At 41.4% G+C, this 24,297-nt stretch overlaps 2 protein-coding genes across 6 annotated transcripts in view; one reads left to right on the top strand and one right to left on the bottom strand.

The window, feature by feature from the left end:
* The window catches only part of LOC127030720 (uncharacterized), a 549,169-nt gene that overhangs the window by 445,749 nt on the left and 79,123 nt on the right, over nt 1-24,297 (bottom strand). The gene's annotated exons all lie outside the window — the stretch shown is intronic.
* Nucleotides 1-24,297, top strand: part of PTPRT (protein tyrosine phosphatase receptor type T) — a 778,873-nt gene that overhangs the window by 690,407 nt on the left and 64,169 nt on the right. For 2 of the 5 annotated variants that reach the window (XM_050917254.1, XM_050917251.1), the window contains 3 exons: nt 4,426-4,574; nt 13,621-13,698; nt 13,898-13,945. In XM_050917254.1, the coding sequence (XP_050773211.1) occupies nt 4,426-4,574; nt 13,621-13,698; nt 13,898-13,945 (275 nt within the window). The remainder of the gene's footprint in view (nt 1-4,425; nt 4,575-13,620; nt 13,699-13,897; nt 13,946-24,297) is intronic. The other 3 variants (XM_050917252.1, XM_050917256.1, XM_050917255.1) reach the window with 3 other exon arrangements.

Here is a 24,297-nt window from a genome sequence, read left to right as displayed (position 1 = left end):
CAGAAACACTATTGTTCATTCACTGAAAAGGAAAATGAGTTTGCCGGTTCCAACTCTTTGTAGCTTATTGGCCTGTCTCAAAAGACATCTAGCAGTGGGACTTCTAGGCAGTTATTGCCAGGAATAATTTAATCTGGAGTTAATAAGGAATTCTTGCCCTTATTGACTCACCATTTTTAAGCTTCAATAATGGGAATCGGTAATGGTTCGCCCCAGCAGTCCAGAGTGCTTGTTATTAAAGATTTATGTATTTGGGATTAATGTTTCCCAGTGGGAAATCATAGTTCCTGTTGCCAAACAACTCTCATAGCCATGCACTATTATTAGCAAATCGAAAGGATTAACGTAATTCCATCCCAGGGTTAATAAATCATAAGGTTGATGTTGCTGCAGACAGAGTATAGCAGAATATAGGGTAAAATGATATACCAAAACAGAGGGTTCACATGCCCACATACTACAGTTAGTAAATCCAGCTGTGTGTTAGCATTGCCATATATCACAATAGGCACAGCTTTTAATGTCATTCATTATCAAGATATGAGCTTCCTCATAACAGAGCACTGTAATACTATTTGTCAAGTTACTGTAGAGTGTAAGTGAGAGACTTTATTTTAAGAGTTTGATAGAGCTGGGAATATAGGCTACCTGGGCTGTTCTGGTTCTGCCACTGGCTTGTTGAATGATGTTGGGCAAATCATGCAGCCTCTGTGCCTCAGTTTCTCACTTCTGTAAAATGAAGCTGTATACATCACACAGGTGCTGTGAGGCCTTATTGCGGTAAATGCTTTGCCACTGTGCAGATGACCCAACCGGGCATATCGTTAAAGTTTGAACCCAGGACCTCTAAACGTAAAAGGCTGATTTTCTACTGCCTGAGCTAAAGGAGCACGTATTTGCTTGTAGCCGTAGTAGAAAAGTCTTTGACATGCTCCAACCACTGGAGGAAGACAGACACAGTTTTCCCTTGTGTAGCACAAGAACATACTAAATTGCATTATTCTATGATTGAGCAAAAGTGGAACAAATGATTATGTGATGTACACATTTAAAGAATGAAAAATATATTTCTGTCTGGCGGAGAGGGAGCGATGCTCTTTGTCTAAAACTAGACCTCAACTGGGGGAAAAATCTGTAAATAAAACCCCCACATCTTGATTATTTTATTGTACTGAAAGAGTTACAGGGGTCAAATTGAAGTTTTTCACTACAACCAACATTGCCAATGGTTTGTTGTTTTGATTGTACGCCAGGTGAATAATTACAAAAAATCCAAGGCACTGGCATGAATTTCACAATCCAAAATTTATTCAAAAGTTTGCATTGACCATGACAGATGTCATGAGGGTTATAGTTTCACACAGATCTAAGTTTAGTGTCACTCTTATCCTCTCCCTGCACATGAGTGTATTAACTGGCCTACACAGCATAGACTCATGAGAGAGTCTTGAGCATTTGTGATCCCTTAGTGCAGTAAATGCCACTCAGACTTTATTCCCTGTGAAGTAAACACAGCTAACTGAAACATGTAGCAGAAGATATGGTTCTAAAAGTCAACTGAATGTTTAGTTAGTCAAAAAGAGGGTCCAGGGGAGAGAAATTAGTCAGACACCTTTTTACCATAAGGAAATCAGTTTAGTGAAGAAAAACCTCTTCACACAATAATTTAGTTGTTTGGATTTCTTCTGTAGGGGAAAAAAGAACACTAAAGCCCCTACTTATGGTAATCTTTCTTTCTCTCTTTTATTTTGTTTTATTTGCTTATCTATGGAGCCCATGCAAGCAAAGCTCTTTGCTGGTGCTAGGGATTTGTAGTGCATCTTTTGAAGCTGCTAGTTGTAGAATGTCATGTATTCATTTTTAAATAGTTTTACTCTCTGATATGAATGAAGCATAAAACAGGCAAATGTCAGTGGAAGCTTAGCTGGTAGCTTTCTTCCTTCTCCCTCCTTCTCTTCATTTTCTTATTGTTAGATGTGAGAGCAAGAGAGGGACCTTGTGTTCATGGGTTCTTGGTAATAGTGACCATAATATAATTAAATGTAATATCCCTGTGGCATGAAAAACACCACAGTGGCCCAACACTGTATCATTTAATTTCAGAAAAGGGAACTACACAAAAATGAGGAGGTTAGTTAAACAAAAATTACAGGGTATCGTGCCAAAAGTGAAATCTCTGCAAGCTGCGTGGAAACTTTTTAAAGACACCATAATAGAGGCTCAACTGAAATCTATACCCCAAATTAAAAAAATATAGTAAGAGAACCAGAAAAGAGCCACTGTGGCTAAACAACAAAGTAGAAGAAGCAGTGAGAGGCAAAAAGGCATCCTTTAAAAAGTGGAAGTTAAATCCTAGTGAGGAAAATAGAAAGGAGCATAAACACTGGCAAATGAAGTGTAAAGATACAATTAGGAAGGCCAAAAAAGAATTTGAGGAACAGCTAGCCAAAGACTCAAAAAGTAGTAGCTAATGTTCTTCCAAGTCCATCAGAAGCAGGAAGCCTGCTAAACAGCCAGGGGGTCACTAGATGATCGAGGTGATAGAGGAGCATTCAAGGACGATAGGGCCATTGCAGAGAAACTAAATGAATTCTTTGAATTGGTCTTCATGGCTGAGGATGTGAGGGAGATTTGCAAACCTGAGCCATTCTTTTTAAGTGACAGATCTGAGGAACTGCCCCAGGTATCATTAGAGGAGATTTTGGAACAAATTGATAAATTAAACAGCAATAAGTCACCAGGACCAGATGGTATTCACCCAAGAGTTCTGAAGGAACTCAAATGTGAAATTGCAGAGCTACTAACTGTCGTCTGTAACCTATCATTTAAATCAGCTTTTGTACCAGATGACTGGAGGATAGCTAACGTGATGCCAATTTTTACAAAGGGTTCCAGAGGTGATCCCAGCAATTACAGGCATGTAAGCCTGACTTCAGTACCGGGCAAACTGGTTGAAACTATAATAAACAACAATATTGTCAGACATATAGATGAACATAATTTGTTGAGAAGAGTCAACTTGGTTTTAGTAAAGGGAAATCATGCCTCACCAATCTACTAGAATTCTTTGAGGGGGTCAACAAGCATGTGGACCAAGGGGATCCAGTGGATATAGTGTACTTAGATTTTCAGAAAGCTTTCAACAAGGTCCTTCACCTTAATAAACCTGGCACTTTTCATCTTGGAAAAGAGACAGCTAAAGAGAGATATTATTGAGGTCTATAAAATCATGACTGGTGTAGAGAAAGTAGTTAAGGAAGTGTTGTTTACTACTTCTCATAACACAAGAACTAGGGGTCTCCAAATGAAATTAATAGGCAGCAGGTTTAAAACAAATAAAAGGAAGTTTTTCTTCACACAACGCACAGTCAACCTGTGCAACTCCTTGCCAGAGGATGTTGTGAAGGCCAAGACCATAACAGGGTTCAAAAAAGAACTAGATTAAGTCATGGAGTATAGGTTAATCAATGGCTATTAGCCAGGATGGGCCGAAATGGTGTCCCTATCCTGTTTGCAAGAAGCTGGGAATGACCAACAAGGGATGGATCACTTGATGATTACCCATTCTGTTCATTCCCTCTGGGACAGCTGGCACTGACCACTGTCGGAAGACAGGATACTAGACAAGATGAACTTTTGGTCTGACCCAGTAGGGCCATTCTTATGTTCTTATAGGTTTGTCACTGAGTGTTCAGAGCTGGCGCTAGTTTGCTTTGTGCCGGTGGCTTTGTCATCTCCTTGGACTCAGAAAAGATACAGATACTATGGTAGCATAGACATAGCTGGAGATAGTGATCTTTAAAATGGCTTCTACCTCTCACAGGTCACAGTCTTTAATGTCTGTCTTGTCCTGAGACCATTTCAGGTAAGTACTTAAGTCCAGTACAGGTTCCTTTCCTCCTACCTGGGTGCACAAAGAAACTCCTCCTCTTCCTATTAGACACTAATGTGGACTTCATGTTACGTCCCACTTTTCAGTAGGGACAATCAAAGGGAAATTCCAAACTGAATTTAGGTGCCCACCTAACATGGGTTCTGACAATCCCCTGTCCCCATATGGAACTGCACAAACCATTGCCCCATTTTGATGCCTTCTGTTCTTCCTTGCATGACTGACATCGGTTCCAGAGGCCTTATTAAATTGCCCTTGTAACTATATTGTTGGTTTGAGTAAGATCAGTCTCTCCTTTGCTAGTGTTTACTGTGGGGATGTGTTGTATGTGGTTTCAAAGGCTTAGGTCTCTGCATTTATCACACTCCCTTCAGCTATTTTAAAGCAGAATCTTTCACTTTCTTGCCTTTTGCAATGAGTCCTGTATGTCAGTCCAAGAAGAAAAGGTAAAAAGGATATTTTTTCTCTCTTTTGCTTTGTTGTTAATGAAAGAAACTGACCATGATTTCTCCCCTCTTCAAAACACCTTAAAGGAAACTAGCGAAGAAGCAGAAGGAGACTCAAAGCAGCACTCAGAGAGAGATGGGTCCCGTTGCTACTTCAGACAAGAACACCACCAAACTCAGCGCAGTTCACAATGAAGAAGCTTTTTCTTCCACCTGTCAAGATGTTAATGGATTCAGTAAGTTTAACTTGCTTGCAATGGATACCTCCCTTTTTGAGAGCTGTAGATCCTTAAAAGGATCTGTTTCCTTGGGCACAAGATGTAAGTATTAGAAATGAAAAGGGTACAGTTTATGGCTGGAGTGCTGCTAGAAAGAGGTCTGATGCTCCAATCTGAGATTTCTCTGTGATTGCCCCAAGTTAAATGTCAGACAGGTGGAGAGGACTCCCTCTGACTCTAAATCTACTTGAAAGAATTTACAAGAGATGTTTAAATAATTATACCGCACAATAGATAAGGGGAATGGCTGTTTGGTCTAATGGAATAATTCTTGCTCATGTTGGGATATTGAGATCAAATCCCCAAGTAGACCTTAGAGTGAAACAGTTTTTGCTGCACTAAATTGTTATGTGAGAGAGGCTGATCTTGAAGTTAAGGAAGAGAGTTGGGACTAAGGAGGTCTGCATTTTGCTCTTTTCCTCATTCCATTCCTCAGAAGGGTGCAGTAAACTTTAGTTAGTTGATGTTAGTAAACCACGCCTAGCCATTTAGATGGAAAACTCTATATAGATGCAAAGCATGATAAGCAACCACTTCTCCGAAGCAATAGTTCCAGGTGAAGCCATAGCACATCCAAAACCTCTTGTTCTTAAATCAGTTTTCAAGTTGTGTGTTAGGAATGTCATTTAAAATCTTTGACATTTGGCCTATTAGTTCAGCCACTGAAACTGTCAGATAATTCTTCAGTAACCTTAAGTGGAATGTTTTAGTGGTTTCCCTCTAGTTCTTACAGAACAAGTGTTCATATTACCAACAACAACAAAAAGTCTATGCTTGACACTCTTTTTGCAGTCTCAGACTGAACAGGCTAAAGAGAGAATTCCTCTTCCACCCTCAACTGTGGTCTCTCCAAGGCGGGTCGTATTTGCCTGCACTGCCACTGTCTGCAATATACCTGCAATAAATAGAGGACTTCAGACTCCAAAACTGGCAATGCAGTGATTCTCCAATACTAATATTCACTTGGATATATGACCTGATTTTTCAAAGAAGATGACTACCTCTATCTTACATTGAAGTCAAAGGGTCCTGATGGTGCTGAGCATCTTTGTAAATCAGGCAGGGAGAGTATAACTTGGTGGTAGTCATCTTAGTAAGATGGATAGGAGGGTTGCCAATTAATTGCAGTTAACTCACTCAATTAAGTCAAAAATTAATTGTGATTAGAAAAATTATTTGTGATTAATTGCAGTTTTAATCACACTATTAAACAATAGAATACCAATTGAAATTTATTAAATATTTTGGATGTGTTTCTCCATTCTCATATATATAGTATTCTGTGTTGTAATTGAAATCAAAGTGTATATTTTAATTACAAAAATTTGCACTGTAAAATGATAAATAAAAGAAATAGTATTTTCACTCACACTCATTCACCTCATACAAGTACCATAGTGAAGTCTCTTTGTTGTGAAAGTGCAACTTACAAATGTAGATTTTTTTTTGTTTGTTACATAACTGCACTCAAAAACAAAATAATGTAAAACTTTGGAGTCTACAAATCCACCCAGTCCTACTTCTTGTTCGGCCAATCGCTAAGACAAACAAGTTTGTTTACATTTAGAGGAAATAATGCTGCCCTCTTCTTATTTACAATGTCACCAGAAAGTGAGATCACGCATTTGCATGGCACTTTTGTAGCTGGCATTGAAAGATATTCACGTGCCAGATATGTTAAACATTTGTATGCCCCTTCATGCTTCGGCCACCATTCCAGGGGACATGCTTCCATGCAGATGAAAAAAATAATGTGTTAATTAAATTTGTGACTGAACTCCTTAGGGGAGAATATTATATCCCCTGCTCTGTTTTACCCACATTCAGCATATATTTCATGTTATAGCAGTCTCAGGTGATGACCCAGCACATGTTCATTTTAAGAACACTTTCACTGTAGATTTGACAAAATGTAAAGAAGGTACCAATGTAAGCTTTCCAAAGATAGCTACAGCGCTCAACCTAAGGTTTAAGAATCTGAAGTGCCTTCCAAAATCTGAGAGGGACAAGGTGTGGAGCATGTGGGAACTATAGAACCCGAACTACCAAAAAATGAAAATCAACCTTGTGCTGGTGGCATCTGACTCCGATAATGAAAATGAACATCCATCAGTCTGCATTTGCTTTGGATTGTTATCGAGCAGAACCTGTCATCAGCATGGACGCTTGTCTCCTGGAATGATGGTTGAAGCATGAAGGGAATATAAATCTTTAGCACAGCTGGCATGTAAATATCTTGCCATCCTGACTACAACAGTGCCATGAGAACGCCTGTTCTCACATTCAGGTGACATTGTAAACAAGAAGCGTGCAGCATTATCTCCTGAAAATGTAAACAAACTTCTTTGTCTGAGCATTTGGCTGAACAAGAAGTAGGACTGAGTGGACTTGCAGACTCTAAATTTTACATTGTTTTGTTTTTGAATGCAGTTTTTTTGGTACATAATTCTACATTTGTAAGTTAAACTTTCATGATAAAGAGATGGCACTACAGGACTTGTATTAGGTGAATTGAAAAATACTATTTCTTGAGTTTTTTTACAGTGCAAATACTTGTAATAAAAAATAACTGTAAACTATAAAGTACACTTTGTATTTTGTATTATAATTGAAATCAATGTATTTGAAAATGTAGAAAACATTCAAAAATATTTAAACAAACTGCATTCTATTATTGTTTAACAAATGTCTATCAGGGATGGTCTAGACAGTATTTGGCCCTGCCATGAGGGCAGGGGACTGGACTCGATGACCTCTCGAGGTCCCTTCCAGTCCTAGAGTCTATGAATGCACTTAATCGGGATCAATATTTTTAATCGCACAATTAATCGCGATTAATTTTTTTAATCACTTGATAGCCCTAATGGATAGTATATAAATATTGGAAATTTACCAGTTTTTAATGCTTTCCCCTCAATTGTGAATATTAAAACCTATTTCTGGCCGGCGCATGAGATATAGTAAGAACTGAGTCTGTAATATGGTCTCATCACTTTTGGGTATTTTGAAAAAAACAATTAAAGCTGCGGAATCATTTATCTGTAGAAATGGCTATAGAGAATGCACTGTGACTAATTTTGCAAAGAGCATTCCTAAAGATTTTTATCACTTATAATCACTGAGTCCTTGACTTGTCTGACATCATTGCAAGTTTAGCCAATACCTGTTGTTTGGCACAGTTCCATGTAAATATTGAGCTGGATCTTTTTCCGGACCATCAGAAATAATTATCAGTAAGGGTTCATAATCTCTCAACATTCTTTTTTGCCAAATCTGGGATGCTGAGGCATCCTGGCTCGTTGATAGAGGCAAATTGTGTCCTGTGTAGTTGAGTACCCATGCTAAAGTAGGTAATTTATGGTTCTGGCTCAGATAACATGGATGAGGAAAAAAAATCCTCCTTTCATAAATTGGCTTAGTAGAAGTTAATACTTAAAGACACCTGTAGAAGCCTATACTAAATCATGCTAATTTTGAAGCAGCACAAATAGGATTACTTTGCCATTCTTCCAATAACTAATAGGTTTCAAAACATTGTCTGAGGTTTGAGAGCTGCAGTCTTTTGTACCCCCTCTCTCATGCCCCCTGAAGACATTTTTCTTTTTTCCTCTTTTGCCTAACACGAACAGAAGTGGCTACTAATGCTTTATGGTAGGTAGCCACCCAGCTTGTTTAGAGAAGCCCTGCCCAACAATGTATGTTCAAAATGGAAGGTAGGGGACTTAATTTGCCAAGGAGGATACAAAATCTTCCACCCCATAGACTGTGGAGCCAGGCCAACCTGGGCCCTGGCTTGGACCCAACCATTTTTTGGCCTGCAAAAGCCCAGGTGGAGGCTGGTGATCTTGCAGCAACAAGAAGGGGTGGGACAGGGCAAGGTATTGTTGGGGGAGGCCTCACCTGCACACTGAGGCAACAGCTGATAGCCCAGAATGAGAAGACAGGCCAGCTCCACAGGACAGGAGCTGCTGTAAGGTCAGTGCAGGGCAGTCTTGCTCTCCAAGGCAACTGGAGAAACAACTGAGGCAACACCTGACCCCTTCCCGGGGATGGGGCCTCCCAAGCCATGGGGACAGCACCCAACAAACCCTGAGGGCAAGAGCTGACACCCCCCCATGTCACACTCCTGAGGGCAGGACCCACCCTCCCCCATAAGGCCCTCCCACTTTAAATGGCACTTCTCAGCCCCTGGTTCACTTACCAATATGTTCCTTCACCTACTGCCTCTGGGAGGAAGAACATTTCTATGCACAGTTCCAGTAACTGAGCATGTAAATGGGTAGTTAGGTTTGGAATTGTCCCATCTGTGTCTTCAAATGTGGGGTTTTGCAGATTTGGAGAATGATGGAGACAGCTGGGCAAGTGCTTCTGCTCTTTTCTCCTCCTTTCCTTTAGCCCCAAGTGTCTGCTTGAACTTTGCTTTTGCTTTTGTGAGTTTAAACCAAGTCCTTAATATTCTTTTGATCACAGAGAAAAAAGCCTTGTTAGATTAAATCCATCCCTATGCAACGGCAGGATAGTAACCCACTGGACGTGTCAGCTATTAAACTGATACAACACTCTGCAACACATGCATCTGACGAAGTGGGTATTCACCCACGAAAGCTCATGCTCCGAAACGTTTGTTAGTCTATAAGGTGCCACAGGAGTCTTTGCTGCTGATACAACACTGTAACTTAGCCAACTGTGCCTTCGCTACCACATCTGTGCTCCACACTCTTTTGCCATTACATAGAAATCACAGTGGATTGTCACAACATATCTTGATGCATTTTCCTTAGCAGCCATGGCATTTCACACAGCAGCAAAATGTTTACTTGCTTTTTGAATGCAAGTTTGTATTCGAGGTGGTGCCACCTGATTCAGCCGAACATAGCCGCACTCCTCAGCAAAAGGTACATTTGGCGTAACTTCATTTCTTGGGCTCATCTTCCATCATTCTGTAGAAATGCATGTCTCCCAACAGCAAGTCTTAGTGCTCTAGATACAAGTGTTTTTAAAGCTCCCAGATGATACTTATAAAAGTGGGTTCTCCCTTTAAAGTGTCGGCGTCATACATAAGCGAGAAAGTGCATTTCCTTAAGTATATATCTTCTTGGGGGGAAAACAGCCCTGTGCAGAGGTCCAACACAAGCCCTATGCACTGGTTAGTAGCACATGGTCCCAGAGCAAGGAGACAGGTCAGCTCCACGTGACAGGTGGTGGCCGTCTGGACAGGGCTGAGTTTTGCCCTTGGACAGGGATGTTTTATGTATCCTTGTTATCCAGAATATTTCTGTTTCAATAAGGGCTGTCTCCTGTGGACTGGAAGAGGCAGTGCAGGATCTGCTGAAAGAGCAGCAGAAGATGGGCTATTATTAGATTGCTTACTCCTTGTAGTGTTGTTGCTTAACCATCCAGCCCTTTTGCAGGCGTAGCTCCTGTTGAAATTAATGGGAGGCTTAACTAGGTGAGGCCTTAGAGAACTGACCTGTTTACTCAGCCCCATAGGAGAGCATAAATAAAACTTAGTTGAAAGAAAAAATACAACAGGCTGGACCGAGTGTAGTAGTATTCCAGCAGTTCCAGGTTTATACTGGAATAATACAGAGGTGATTCAGGCCGTTCAGCTTCTATTTATTGCCCAAATGTGTAAAGGAAAGTTTTATGCTAATCCCAGGAAAAGGAACTGATTGAGGCAGTTTATATTTGAGACTGCTCCTTAGTATGAAAGATCATCTTGAAAGTGCCGTTTTCCTCTGTGAGAGACAGCACAAGGTGTCAGCTCAGTGCAGGAGTGCTGCTGAAAAGAAGTGACAAGGAAGAACAGACCTGGTGGGAGCTAAAATTATCCCCTAGCATCTGTGAAGTGTCCAACAAGATGCACGCTGGGTTATTACTGAGAGGGTATCTCATGTAGTCTGGCAGTCCCATCAGTGTGACAGGGCAGGCAGCACATCATCTGAACAATGATATACTAATAATACATCCTTCACAAAGGCACCACTTTTCTGACACTACAATGAAGGAATGTCACAGTATCATAGATTAGGCAGGGCTAGTCCAGACGTGAATGCTACATCATCAGGGCAACCAGCTTGGCCTTGACATCCAGGGACTAGATGACTAAAAAATGAGATATTTGTGTGAAGGCCAACAGTTTGTTAAGGTTTGTTTAACTATTCAAGCATCTAATTTAGGGAGCAAAGTGGCATTCAGTTGAATATCCGGGTTTTGAAACCTATACATCACCCACAAGGAGCATGTAGCAGTACAAAGTGAGAAGCAATGAGCAGGATGGGGGAGCACAGTGGAACCCTGACTTGTGTTAATGATTTCTGGTGTGATCATAAAATCATCCTGTCTAATAGCAAGAGCAAGGCCATGAAAGGAGCATATAGGTAAGTGCCTCAGAGGATGTTAAGGACTATCTTTCATCCCAGGTCTAGTCAGACATGCTTATTCTCTGCTTACACCTCACTTGTGTTTTTCCTTTGTGAACTTATACGGAAGCAGGTCCAAGGGAACTTGAGACATACTGTCAATCAAAGTAGGCTACGACATCAAAATTTAATTCTTGTCTGTGCCCGTATGCAACTTCTACTTCCAGTTGGTTGCATCCTGCTACACAAAACACAGTGACTTACAGGATAATGGAAATTATTTAAAATAAATAAATAAAGCTATGTATTCATGGAAACCATCGTGGAGACAGAAGAATACCCAGAGTGAAGGGGTGCTGGCAAGTTTGATTAGGCCACAATATCAGCTGCCTTTTAATTATTCTGAACATTCTCTGCAAAATCCATATCATTTTTTGGGACAAGATTTTTAAACATCTCTAAACTGGCTGTGAAATTGACCCCCTGTGTAATGGTCCTGTACAAGGTCCACACACCACCTTAGAGGACTTAACAGGATTTAGCTGGTGCATATGCTTTGTGCTGGCCCTCTGCATTGGGTTGAAACTCATCTGGATGAGCTTCGTGAAATATGTACATATCAGTTGTGCCTGTAAAACTCCTCTGGTTGGATAATTGTGCACATAACTCTCTGGTTATGCAAGCGACTGCTTGACTGATTTGTGCCAATGCCCAAGTGTTCCCTGCAGATCTTCCATTGAAAAAGAGTTTTGAAAATCTGGCCTTTTATTGTTTGTTTCCTCCCTCCGCGCCCAAAAGAATTAACCTCCCCTTCTTGCCACTCTGCTCTGTTTCACTGAACATAAATGAGTAAAAGTTTTTGTTAAATTTACTTAAATATTTATTAGGCTTCTATCCGTAGATGTGTAAGTACCTTATGCTGAACTAATGCAAAGGCAGTGTGATCCAGTGATTTTACATAGGCTCCTGGATCTTAGAAAACTTGAGTTCCACTCCCCAGTTTGCTACTGACTTGCTGCATAATCTTAAGAAAGTCACATAAACTTTCTACACCTCAGTTTCTCTTCCATAGAAGTGGATGCTTCCCAGTTAACATATGAGGATGAATAGGGGTAGCAAAATACAGCAGCCAGAGCGCAGGGGTAGGAGTCCGAAAAAAGAGTCATGCATCATATCCTAAAGGTAGCTGGTGAAGAACTTCAGGAGACCAATGTGTGAGACAGTTCACTTACCGCCCATTATGTCAGCTGGTATGTTAAAAGCTGCAGATGTTGATGAACAACACAGCAACAGAAAAGTGTTATATTGAGAAAACTGCAGGTGCTTTCACTGGGTGATGTAATCTGTTTAGTAGGCAATTCTACAAATTCCACCTGAAATTCTCTAGACTAGTGAATACTTATATTCACTCCATGGAAAAATTAAGATGAGTGTTTATAAATTTGTCAGTAATGTTTACTGTGGAGATGTAGAAATTGCATCTGAAATTTACTTTGATGCATATTGAATTGTATCTACTTTTATTGTATTATGGAATTATTTCTATTTAATCTATAGGCATCTTTTTGATGTACTGAGATTTTGTATTTGTTTGTTTCCCATCACAGTGAAAAGGAACTCATTATTTGTCACTATAGGAATAAATGACAGAGGATTACAAAAAAAAATGCCCTTAGAATTGATTGGTTGCCATAAATATTCACATTTAAGCTGACCCATGTATAAGCCAGCTCCATAAATTGACTGTCTAAAAAGTGAGTGTACCACATGAATGCTGATCCCTGCCCCCTTTCTTGATCTGTTTTGATTAGCAAGGAAATGATCTGTTGATCCTTGTCCAGAGAAACTCTTCCCTTGAGCGGGAGAAGATAGGCGCCACTTGTCTCCAGGGAGCCCATCCTCCAGTTGCAGCTAACACCATTTGTGTGCTATTAGATCCGCAGCAGGCATGTGTGATACAGTGTGCACGCTTCCTAGGCTTAGTCCCAAGAGCACATACTCTGTAAGATGCGCACTTAGGGTAGCTGCCTCTTAGCTGCCTCTCTTGCCATCAAGCCGAGGTGCCACTTTAGGGATCTGATGCTAAACCAGCAGCCCCTAGCTTTCCTGCCCTGTTCTACTCCTGGAGAGAGTTCATCTCTTTCCAAAATGTCTCATGTAAACGCTAGTCACCTCTCCATTCTTCTACAGAAAGATTGCCTTCAAATTGTATCTTCCTGTCTTAGTTTATAAGTAATGTATATATCACATATAGCGAGCAGGCTTATTTTAGTATTTGTAGTCCACTCAACTTTGGGTGGCTTATATTTCTGGGAGTTGTTTTTAGGAATCCATCTCTCTGAAACAAAAACAAATGTATTTCTTGTGTAACAACAAATACAACTCTTATTAAAAAAAATAGAATAGTAGTCTACAGTGTTTCCAAATCTTATATGTTACAATAGCAGTACTTCAATGTTTGGGGCCTGTAGTATTATAGTAGTGAAATAAAGTTAATATGCGTGCTCAGATGAACAATTGATTTAATTTTGATAAGCCCTATGTATTCAATATTGCCATGTTCTTTGAGGAACTTTCTCCCTGTTCTGTCTCTCTAAATATATATGTTTCTAAAGTCTTTTCCTTGTGTCTTTCCTACCTAGCATCATCCTCTCCTTGTTCATTTTCTGTCCAAAGCAAAACACTTCAGAGCAAATCTTTGTTGAATTCCTACTACTCAGGTACTAGTGCCAGATTTCATTTTATTTTTCTAGTTTTCTTTGTTTTTTTTACATTTCCCGATATGACATATGGACTGAGTCTTCTGAATGTTGGATACAGCTAACTTTGTTTTCATTTTTTTAATTTGTTTTCTTCGTTGATCTTCTGTTGATTTCCATTGATCCGTGTCGTGTGGGTGACCGGAATTCCATCTCAAAGTATCATCAGACACTGTTCCATCGACTGCGCTGCTAGGTAAGAAGACAGGTATGGTGCACTGTACTCCAGTGGAGGGAAAACATTTACTGCATCTGAAAATGATTCTAAGGGACACTGCCAAATGGTTTAGGCTCCAATAGTACAACCCTCCTTTGGATTGACCACCATTTTGTTATTGCGGAAACTGAAGCAACTCTAAAGTTAAGTGTAGACCTACAACCAAAACAGAAATGTGACTTCCCCTTAGAGCTGCTGTTTGCCATTATTCTGGAATAACGTAATATGGATGTTTAAATAAAAAGTAGACCCAAATCATTGTATATTTCAGTTCCATTCAAAATGCACACAAACATTAAAATTAGTGAAATCTTGGAAAGTGGACAAAATTGATCAGGAAAAAAATTGCATTGTCTTCCTTATTAAAAGGAGAATAAAAGACAAAATTTGAGAACCTGAGGGGTGTCAGGTGCCTCTTTTATGTGTAGGATGTGGCATGATGGGCCAAATTTCCATCTGTTCTCCAATTTTGGAAACCATTTTGGCTCATGTAAGTGGTTGTGTCTACAAAGCTGACACACATGTGCTTTGTATGTGAAGATCAGATCTGAGATCCCCAGCTCATGTGCATAAATGAGTGTTTGCATATTCAAAATTGGTTGAAGCCTGCTTCTTTGGATGCAATCAGTTATGAGTGCAACAGGTTCCATGCAGAAATCAGGAGCTGAGCTTGGGAAAGGGAGACTTTCATACTGAGTACATTGAGAACTGTAAAAGCAAGGAAAAAACTTCTCCTTTTGTAATACATTAGCCTACTCTGTCTGTCATGCACAAAACTCCCATTGGTCAACACTTGGATACCATGGTGCGATACTAAACCTGAAGAAAACTGAGATTAATGTCAATGGGAATTTAGTACAAAACAAGGACTGAATATGCAGTAGAAAGTGCAGATCACAGAGGAGAATTTTGCCTATGTTAAGAGAGTTTGCACTGAGTTAAAGCCAAGGGAAAATGCATAATGGTATTTTTATTTTATGAAAGCAGACTCTATAGGCCAAAGTTTTCAAAATTGGATGTTAGATATTACCTTTCAAATCCCCTGTTTCAGCACCTGAATAAAAGTGACCTTGTAAATGTCAGAGTAGTTGAGTGTGCCATGACTCCTTTTGACTTTAATAGAAATAGTCAGTGCTCAGCACCTCTGAAAATCAAGCCACTTTTATTTAGGTGCCTAAATACCAATCGAAGTAGTCTAGCTTCAGGTATCCAACTCTGAAACTTTCATTCTTTGGAGTTTTAAAAAGAATATGCTGCCCCATCAAATTAACAAAGAGACAGCAGAATGGGCAGAAGAAACTTTTAAGCTGGCTAAAGGAGAAAGAGCTGTTCAGAAACTTATTACAGGTGTACCCTTGAATACAACAGTAGTAATAGCCTACCAGTTTTGGATCTCCCTTGAGGACGCCTGTACTTACTGTCTGTGGAATTTGAAAAAGGCAATTCCCCTGCTATGAATTAGAAAACAGATATGTGGAAGATCAGAATCTACCCAGTGGTATTTATCAGACCTGTCATTTTGGATTATCTGCAGTAACTTTTCCCTTCCAGACACAGTAATCTACTGCAACTGTCTTAAACATTACCCTAAGCAGGTAGCAGCCCAGTAGTTAGACCAGGAAAAAATGACACACAAGCACATGAGTGCCCTGTATTACACGGTAACAGCAAAGGAACAAAAAGAGGCTGGAAGAGACTGTTGCAGTACATACATTTCTCATGCAATCTGTCACAATACTGACTTGGGGAAGAGAAGGTTCTTTTTCCAGCGGGGAATGTGTCCATTTTCCAGTAGGGTTGTATTTCTTAGTTTCCCAAAGACAAAGTGTTGTCTAAGAGAAATCTAAATGTGGATTCATATCACAGCTGTGCTCCCCACACAACGCAAGGCCTATTGCTGCAGTATACTGGGGGGTGCTGTCCACCCTCAGCTCTGCATTTCGCATCTGTCAGAACAGAGGCCCCTATTTTGCTGGAGCTGTTTTCACACCTGTATTCTGGGTAGTGAGCACAGTGGTCTTGTTAGGACGGCTAAATCGCTGTGCAAACTGCACACTTCTTAATTTGAGGCTAAAGAGAAGATTATATATGACCTGATCCAGACTTCCTACAGGAAAAAAAAACAAAGACTTTCAAAATCCCAACGTTTAGAGAAAATCAATAATAATTATTAAGAATCAAATTGATTTTCAGAGATGCTTTGCACCCACAGTTCCAGCTGAAGTTAAGAGCCACAAGTAGTCAACCCCTCTGAAAAGAAAGCCTTTAGCAACTTGCTCAAGGCTGCCTGGTGAGTTGCGGACAAAACCAGAATCACAACCCAGGAGCAGTTCTTCAAGTATGTGTCAGTGTGGTATGCCACAGTAGGTGTGTATGTGCCCCAGGCACATGAGACCATATATTTTTGAATGGTAGTGTCAGGCCAATGCATACACCCTGTGCTACCTTATGCTCCTCTATGAGGGCACAAAAGGTGGGGTGACCACGACCCTCTCACAGTTCCCTCTTACTGCCCATGGCAGCAAGAAGGAAGCTAGTGAATATCCAGTCTGCCATATGATTGCTTTGGCTAAATTTCCCAAAAGCTTATTCCACTTCTCTGAGATACCTCTGAACTACCTTCGTTCATTTATTCTTCCTAGGCAGGTCTGTTCTGATGTTTGTCAAACTAAAAACTGCTTGCAAACCCCTCTGTATAGCTCCCGCTATACAGGTTGTTAGAATGGTGCACTCAAACCCTACAGACTTCAAGCCTTCTCCATCCTGTGATGTACTAATTGCACTGAAAGACAGGTACAGCATATGCCTATTCTTCCTGAGAGAGTCTCATGTCCCAAGCAGTTGCTCGATCTCCCTCTCCTTCTCTGCAAGAACCTGCAACTTGAGACGGGCGACACTGTACCTCCATCTTCTGAGGCAGTGTGTGGAAATAGTATTGGAGCCAGGAGATTTGACCTCAAATTGTCTGTAGAACAAGTGGCACAGAAGCCATCAACACCCCCAAATTTGACATCTCACAAGTTGGATGCAGTAGGCTGAAAAGGGCTGCCCTGCTCCTTATAAATGAGTCATCCTAGACCCAGCAAGAACCTCGTGGCAAATGCCAGACACTATTCCAGCAATAGCTAAATGTGCCAAAACCTGTTACCAGGGAACACTTCCAGATTTGATTAATTTGACTCCCATCCCAACCCTGACTCCCTGGCGGTCTCAACTGCTCAGGAGAAGTCAAGACCCACCAAAAACATACTGAAGGACAAAGATCTCAAAGGCTATGATCTATCTGGAAGAAAGGCATACTAATCAGCCTCGCTCCAATTGGGAATGGCCAGCTGTCAGGCATTGCTGGCAAAATATTACTTTTTGATATGGAATAGGGTGACATCCTTCTTGGCCAAACACCTTCACAGAAACAGAGGAGCTGAAACACATTATAAAAAAAGACCAGCTCATAGCCATCTACAGGCAGTGATGGAGGCCTCTGACACCGAGGCCAAGTCTGTGACCACAGTAGTGGCCATTTGTAGAGTGTCATGGCACCAAGCTTCAGGTATCCCTCCTAAAGTATGAGCCAGGATTGAAGACTTGCCCTTCGAGAAGTCAGAGCAGTTCAGTGAATGGACCGGTAGGGCCCTACATGCATGGAAATATTCCAAAGCAGCCTAGTGCTTTCTGGGGATCTACATTCCTCCACCCTATCGAAGGGCATACCACCCTCAGACATTGCGACATCAGAAACTGCGCACCGCAGGGTACAATGGACAAATGGAGGTACCTGGCCAGGAAATGCCCTGAGTAAAACAAAGGGCATTGATCCCCCTCCACCTTCTGGGATGACCCATCAGCAAATTTGATGGGATGGTGGACAGCTGTATAGAAACCTTTCCACAGGGCATGACCTTGGGAAGCTGCCTCATGCCATACCACCGGGCATTGTCTGTTATAACATCAGAAGATGGCTTCCCACTGAATGTAATGAAAAGGTTACCCTTCTCAGTCTCTTCCCCAGCAACAACAACACTGGTCACAGACACATCGGGGCAGAGTGGAGCCACTTGCAAATGCAAGGTTTATGATCTCTGGACAATCTATAATTACATATGAAAATCTCGGTACTGAGAGCCATCAGACTGGCTTGCATGGCATTCCTACCCATCTTTAAAATGTCACAATGAAGATCCTGATGGTCAACGCATCAGCAAAGCACTATATAGAGAAGCAAGGAGGCACTCAATCATTCCCTCTCTGCCTCTAGGCAATTGATTTCTGGGAATGGCGCCATCAGCATTGAGTCATTCCAATAACTCTGCACCTACCGAGGGTCAACAATTACCCGATAGACTTCCTGAGCAGGAATGTGATAACCAGCCACAAGTGGTCATTGTGGAAATCCATTCTAGAACCAATATTCTGCTGGTGGGGAACTCCCACCGTAAACCTGTTCGCCAGGCTGGACAATACCAGTGCAAGAACTTCTGTTCCAGGGAAAGTGTGAGCCTCAGCTCCCGTCTGGACACCTTTGTGCTTTGTTGGTCTTGAGGACTACTCTGTGCCTTCTACGCAATCCCCCGATCACCAGGATCATGTCCAATATTAGACAGAACAAAATAGCCTCTTAATAGCAGAGGCAATTTTGGCTGTTGGATCACCTACAGGTGTCCAGCCAGCTCTCCATATGCCTTCACACCAGTCCAGACATGTTTTCACAAAACCAGGGTCAAATATTGCACCAGGACCCTCAGTTGTTACGTCTGACAGCCTGGATATTTACTATGAGCAAGCCCAACAGAGATTGATCCCTACAACTCTATCAGATCCTTCTATAGCATTGGAAACCCTCCACCAGGAAGACCTACATCTTGAAGTGGAAAAAAAAATTCCATTTGGGCAATGCAAAACTTTGTGAACTCAGTTGAGATCCCAATACCAAAAATTCTGGATTACATGCTGCTTCTGAAGCATCGGGGTTACCCTTAAGGTCCATCTGGCTGTAATATCCACATGCCATACTCCAATATGGTCACATACGGCCTTTTTACACCTTGCAGTATCAAGATTATTCAAGGGCCTTCTCTGTACTTCCGCTGCAGCCAAAGACTCTACTCTCATTTGGAACCTTAATGTGGTTCTCCTGTTGCTTAAGGAGCCTTCACTGAAAGCATTGTTGGAATGCTTGTGTTATAATCTCACCATCAAGATGGTCTTTCCTGTAGCCATCATGAAGAGTCAAGAGAACCACAAGCTCGCATGGTTGGACCATCATATACATCCTTCCACAGGGATAAAGTGAATTAACGACACCCTAAATTTGTCCCTAAAGTGGTCTCAGAATTCCATCTGAATCAGTCTGTCACCTTAGTAGTCTTCTTTCTGAAGTCCCATATGTTGCCAAAAGAAACAAAACTTTGTATTATGGATGTTGTCCAGGGCCCTGGTTTATTACATCAACAGGACCAAACCTTTCAGATTTTCTCCCTACCTCTTCATGGCCATTTCTGACATCAAAGGGCCAATCTGTCTCATCCCAGGGAATCTCAGTGGATTACACAATTCATTTCCACTTGCTATAAATTGGTTAGCAAACCTGTACCCCCAAATATGAAAGCGCACTCCGGTAGGGTTCAGGAAATGTCTTTGGACTGCTTCAGATATATACCTGTCTCTGATTAGTAAGGCAGCTACATGGAGCACTCCACTGAGCTTTGTGAAACTGTGCACTTGACATGGATGCCAAGTTTGGAAGAGCAGTACTTCAATCTCCATTTGATGGATATAGCTGAACCTCCTCACTCCCACCTTCTGGGGACAATACTGTTTGCCAGTCACCTAGAGTGGGATCCATACTCAAAGTATGGTTACTTATCCTACAGTAACCTTGGTTCTTCGAGAAGTTATAGTCAGTGAGGATCCCACAACCTACCCTCCATCCCTGCTGTTTGGGCTTTGCGTTGCAAGAGAACTGAAGGAATGTCATCGCAGTCCTGCTCTTCATGCCCTTGTCTGGGAGCTTAAAGAGGACAGGGCATATGTGTGGTCCTAATGGACACTGTTACTCAAAAGAGGTTTTTAAGATCAGGCTTGACAAAGCCCTGGCTGGGATGATTTAGTTGGGGATTGGTCCTGCTTTGAGCAGGGGGTTGGACTAGATGACCTCCTGAGGTCCCTTCCAACCCTGAAATTCTATGTTTCTGTGGGGGGAAAAAATCCAGTGGAGCATGCATACCTGGAGTGAGATGAACACTGTTGACACCATATCAAAGAACTACACTTACTATAGGGTAAGTAAGTGTATTTTCCTGACTTCCCAATCCCATTCTCCAGACACTGTACAAAGCTGCATCTGCAAAATAGTTTGATGGTAAAACTGGTTTATGTAAAAATATGGGAGAAAGATCATCAGCCACCCCAGAAACCAATATCCATCACACAGTGCTACCTGCATATTTGTTGGCATATTTGTTCCCATCTGTTACGCTTTCTGCTAATAAATGTGCAGTGTTTGGAATACTAGATGACTCACTAGACTCAGTTGTGACATGATTTGTTATTAGAAAGACACGGGGAATAGAGGTTTTTTTGGCTTCCATCCCACCATTTGCTTGATTAATACTTTTATAATGCATTTCTTTAGCTGCTTAACTTTCTGGTATGAAATATCCCTGGATTCAGGCACTATGCTTGCAAGTGTCTGTGCTGGGAAATTTAATACTTAGCTGAAAGCAAGAGAGGTGGGAGAGGCCTGTGTCCTGGCTGTTTCATTATGGCCCACCTTGGACCACAAAGGCACAGCCCTGATCAGGGCTTGTTTAGAACTGTATTGTGTCAGGGGCTATTTTGGGAGGCATTGCTGCTATCTCCCAGCATTCCCCAGTGAATGGAGGTAGAGGGGTGCAGCATGTTGTTCCCGTTGCACCTAGCTAGCTGCCATTCCTAGTGTGTAGAATGAACTTTGGCCATGGCTCCAATTCCCCCTACTCTTGTCCACACTGCACCCACCCGAGAGGGTGCTAGCCCGAAGCAACCGCAGCCCTCAGGGGAGCACAGGAACTTTAACTCTGCCTTGTCCCTGCACATGGGGAACAAGACAGTGAAAAGGTTCCTTGCACCTATCTTTCCTCCGTGCACTTATGCAGAAACCACATACAATCTGGCCTGTTTTTAAACACGTGGAGAAATTTGCCCTAGTTTTTTGCATTTCTTGGTTGGTGCTGTGCAATTACACACATGCCCTGGGTTTATCTACAGTATATCTCTGAGCAGCTTAAAGGTAAAGATTATGATGATATTGTTTCTTTAGTGAGCTGCATCATCATTGACCTCTTAATCTGAAGGATGGATTATTTTTTATATTTTTAAGCAGTTAGAGGTTTAAAAATTGGTGGCGCACATACTCTTTGTGGCCTCCCAGCAGCAGCCCAATTTACTGAATGTCACTTGCAGTGGAATAAGCAGCTGTGAAATTACCTGCGTTAGGAGGTTGAAGGTTGTTGCTTGATGAGACTCTCTGATGACATTACTGTGAGACTGACTACATGGCCACATGCGGTCAGTGCAGAAGACTTCCTGCTTTAGTGGCTAATGAGGCAATCCAAGGCAGTGGCAAAGTTTTCCTTGGAAATATCAGACAGTTGGGCATGGGGAGATGCAGATGTGTATGGTATTCTGAGGTTCTCAGCGTTTAGCCTCGTTTTACACAAGGCACAGAAATACTGACCTGGTCAGGGCCACACAGTTAATCAGTGGCAGAGCTGGGGCTCGAACTGAAGAGTCCCAGGTCTAAGTCAACTGTAGCAGTGCATTCTCCCTCCTTATTTAAGCACGTATCCCATTTGTTAGTGAAGCTGGGAGAGGAAATGCACAAAAACTTCAGTCAAGGTTAGTATATGCGGTATTAAATATTTGACAGAATGTGGCAGTGGTGTTTTTAAGACCAAGGGGAACTGATTTTCTGCAGCCTTGTTTTTTATCCATCATGAGCCAGCATGGCTAACACATGAGCTGCTGCTCATTGTCTTTCCCACAAAAGAAAGATGAATGAAGGATGTACTTTCCAGACTGCCTCTAACATGGCTAGGAAATCAAACCATGCTTCCAGTTAGCTCATCTCTAATTAATGTGCCCAGTTTGGCTAAATCCATATCATTAGTCAAATGATAATTTTTACTCATGTTTGTCATAGCACCATGCATAGAGCGCATCACCTTCAAGTTAGGTATTTGTCATATACTAAAGCCTATGCACATAAAAAAGTGAGCTAATTTTACTAAGTGCCACCGTATCACTCGCATAATGCCACACCAGTCCTTAAGAGATGTCAAGTAATTGACAACCCTAACTCTAGTAGATAGAGATTGGATATGTGTGTAATTAAATCCATCACAAACCCCACTCAAAATCTAATTTATTTGTGCAACGGAAGTCTTATCACGTTACCCACTTGCCAACATTAAGAGAAAAAATATAAATAGAGATGATTGCATTTATGTAGCCTATCATTTCAGAAACAGAAAGAGCTGGTGGATATTAAAGAAAAAGATTCTAAGCAAACTTCTCTGTATTCAGGACACACATTAGTGCAGTAGGGCTGAAATCATTTGAAGCTTAGTTAGGTTTTCTTGTCTGCAGACACCCTCCGTGTGTATGTTCTTCCTCTATGTGTTATCTCACAGTAACAAAACTAAGTTGTGAACCAAGATAACATTTAAAAAAGAGGAATCTGAGGTTTCTATGCTATAAACTGTTCTGGGTGGACAGGGCTTCTGCCTGTAGCCCTACTGGAATACTTGTTCAGGGATTTTCTCATGCTGAGCAGCTTGTAGGGTTGGGGAGCTAATTTTTCAGGTGCTTCCTATAATGTACATGACATCTGCCAGAGAATTTACCAGCTGTCATGAGGATGACAATTATTTATGTATTTTATTTGTTTAGTTATATAGCAACAAAAGTATGCTGCAGTAAGTATTTTAGTAACAATCAGGCAATAATTTCCTGCCTTTGGGATTACTCATCAGACACTGGAAGATACTTCTATCTTGCGTTTCATTGGTAGAGGGATTTTCATCACATAATATCCTGTTGCAATAACTTTAGTTTGAACCGCATAGAGCTGGAACTCACTGATACTCCAGCTCACATAGGCAAGTTATACTCTGCTACTCCCCAAATGAGAGTGTCATAGTGAATTCATAAACATCTTCCCCTAAATTCTCCTTTATGTTGATCCATTGTTCTTGTGGAGAGTCACATAAAGCACTAGTAAGTGACTCAGACTGGATTCTGAGCTTGTGAGGTGCTGAACACCCTACAGTCCCATTGATTTCTGTGGGAGTTGAGAGCAGTCTGTCTTAGGAGCGTGGTGACAAATTGCTGTAGCCCATGTTAAGTGTAACAATGACAATCAGAAGTGTGAATTTGCAGAGTGAATGTTATTTTTGTTGCTTTTTTCTCGTAATTACGGTGCCATAAGCAATGCTGCACATTTTATTTCTGCAACCTCCAGGAAAAGGAAAGCCTGTCTATAATGCTCTTTGAAGACCCTTTTGGTTGATTGCCCTAGTTAGAGGTGAGAGTTTGCTTGTTACCTCTCCTCCATTCCAGGGCATATCGAATTGTTCATAAAATTGTTGCAAACAGCACATCTTGAGAGGTGGTGTAGGGCCTTGCTTGAGTGCTTCATTAACCATGCTTAGGCTCAGACTTAAGGGGTGATTAGACAGAGAGGGAACAATATGTTTCATATGGCATTATTAGCAGAACATCTGAACATTCGACTCACCTCATACACAGCAATTCATGTGCGTGAAGAAGATTCAAGTTCTTTTTTCTTTTTCCCCCCGCTTGGTACAAAGCAAAATATCTGTGGATGCAGCCATGGACCATTCTAAGTTCACATAAATAACCAGGTCAGCTTCTCCTCCCAGTGGTGGACATGGAATCCACTCAAAGTACTGCAGGCACAGAAAATCCAAATTAGGCCATCTTCACCCCAGTTAGTTCCCACAGCTTGTTCTGAGTGAGCATGGAAAGCTCATCATTGCCTGATGCTAGGAGTATATTGCAGTGTGCTAGGGAACTTCCTGTGTCCAGTAGCAGGGTCCACATGGCTAATTAGTGCATGGCACTCTAGTATGCTGTAGATTTACACCCCTACTTGATGCTCACTAACTCTCCAGCTAGACAAGCCCTTAGGAAATGCATTTCAGTTGAGACAAACACCTTGTAATGTAGTTGTGCACATCACAGAAACCTCTAGTTTAAGACTTCAGCACATTGGTGGCCCAGTCTGGAGGAGGTGATTTAAAAGAGAAGTGGGTAAAAATTATTAATAGAACTGCACATTAGTT

Source organism: Gopherus flavomarginatus, chromosome 11, assembly GCF_025201925.1.
Source record: "Gopherus flavomarginatus isolate rGopFla2 chromosome 11, rGopFla2.mat.asm, whole genome shotgun sequence".
NCBI lineage: Eukaryota > Metazoa > Chordata > Testudines > Testudinidae > Gopherus > Gopherus flavomarginatus.
Note: the sequence above shows the minus strand (reverse complement) of the source record. Positions and strands in the feature narration are given on the sequence as shown.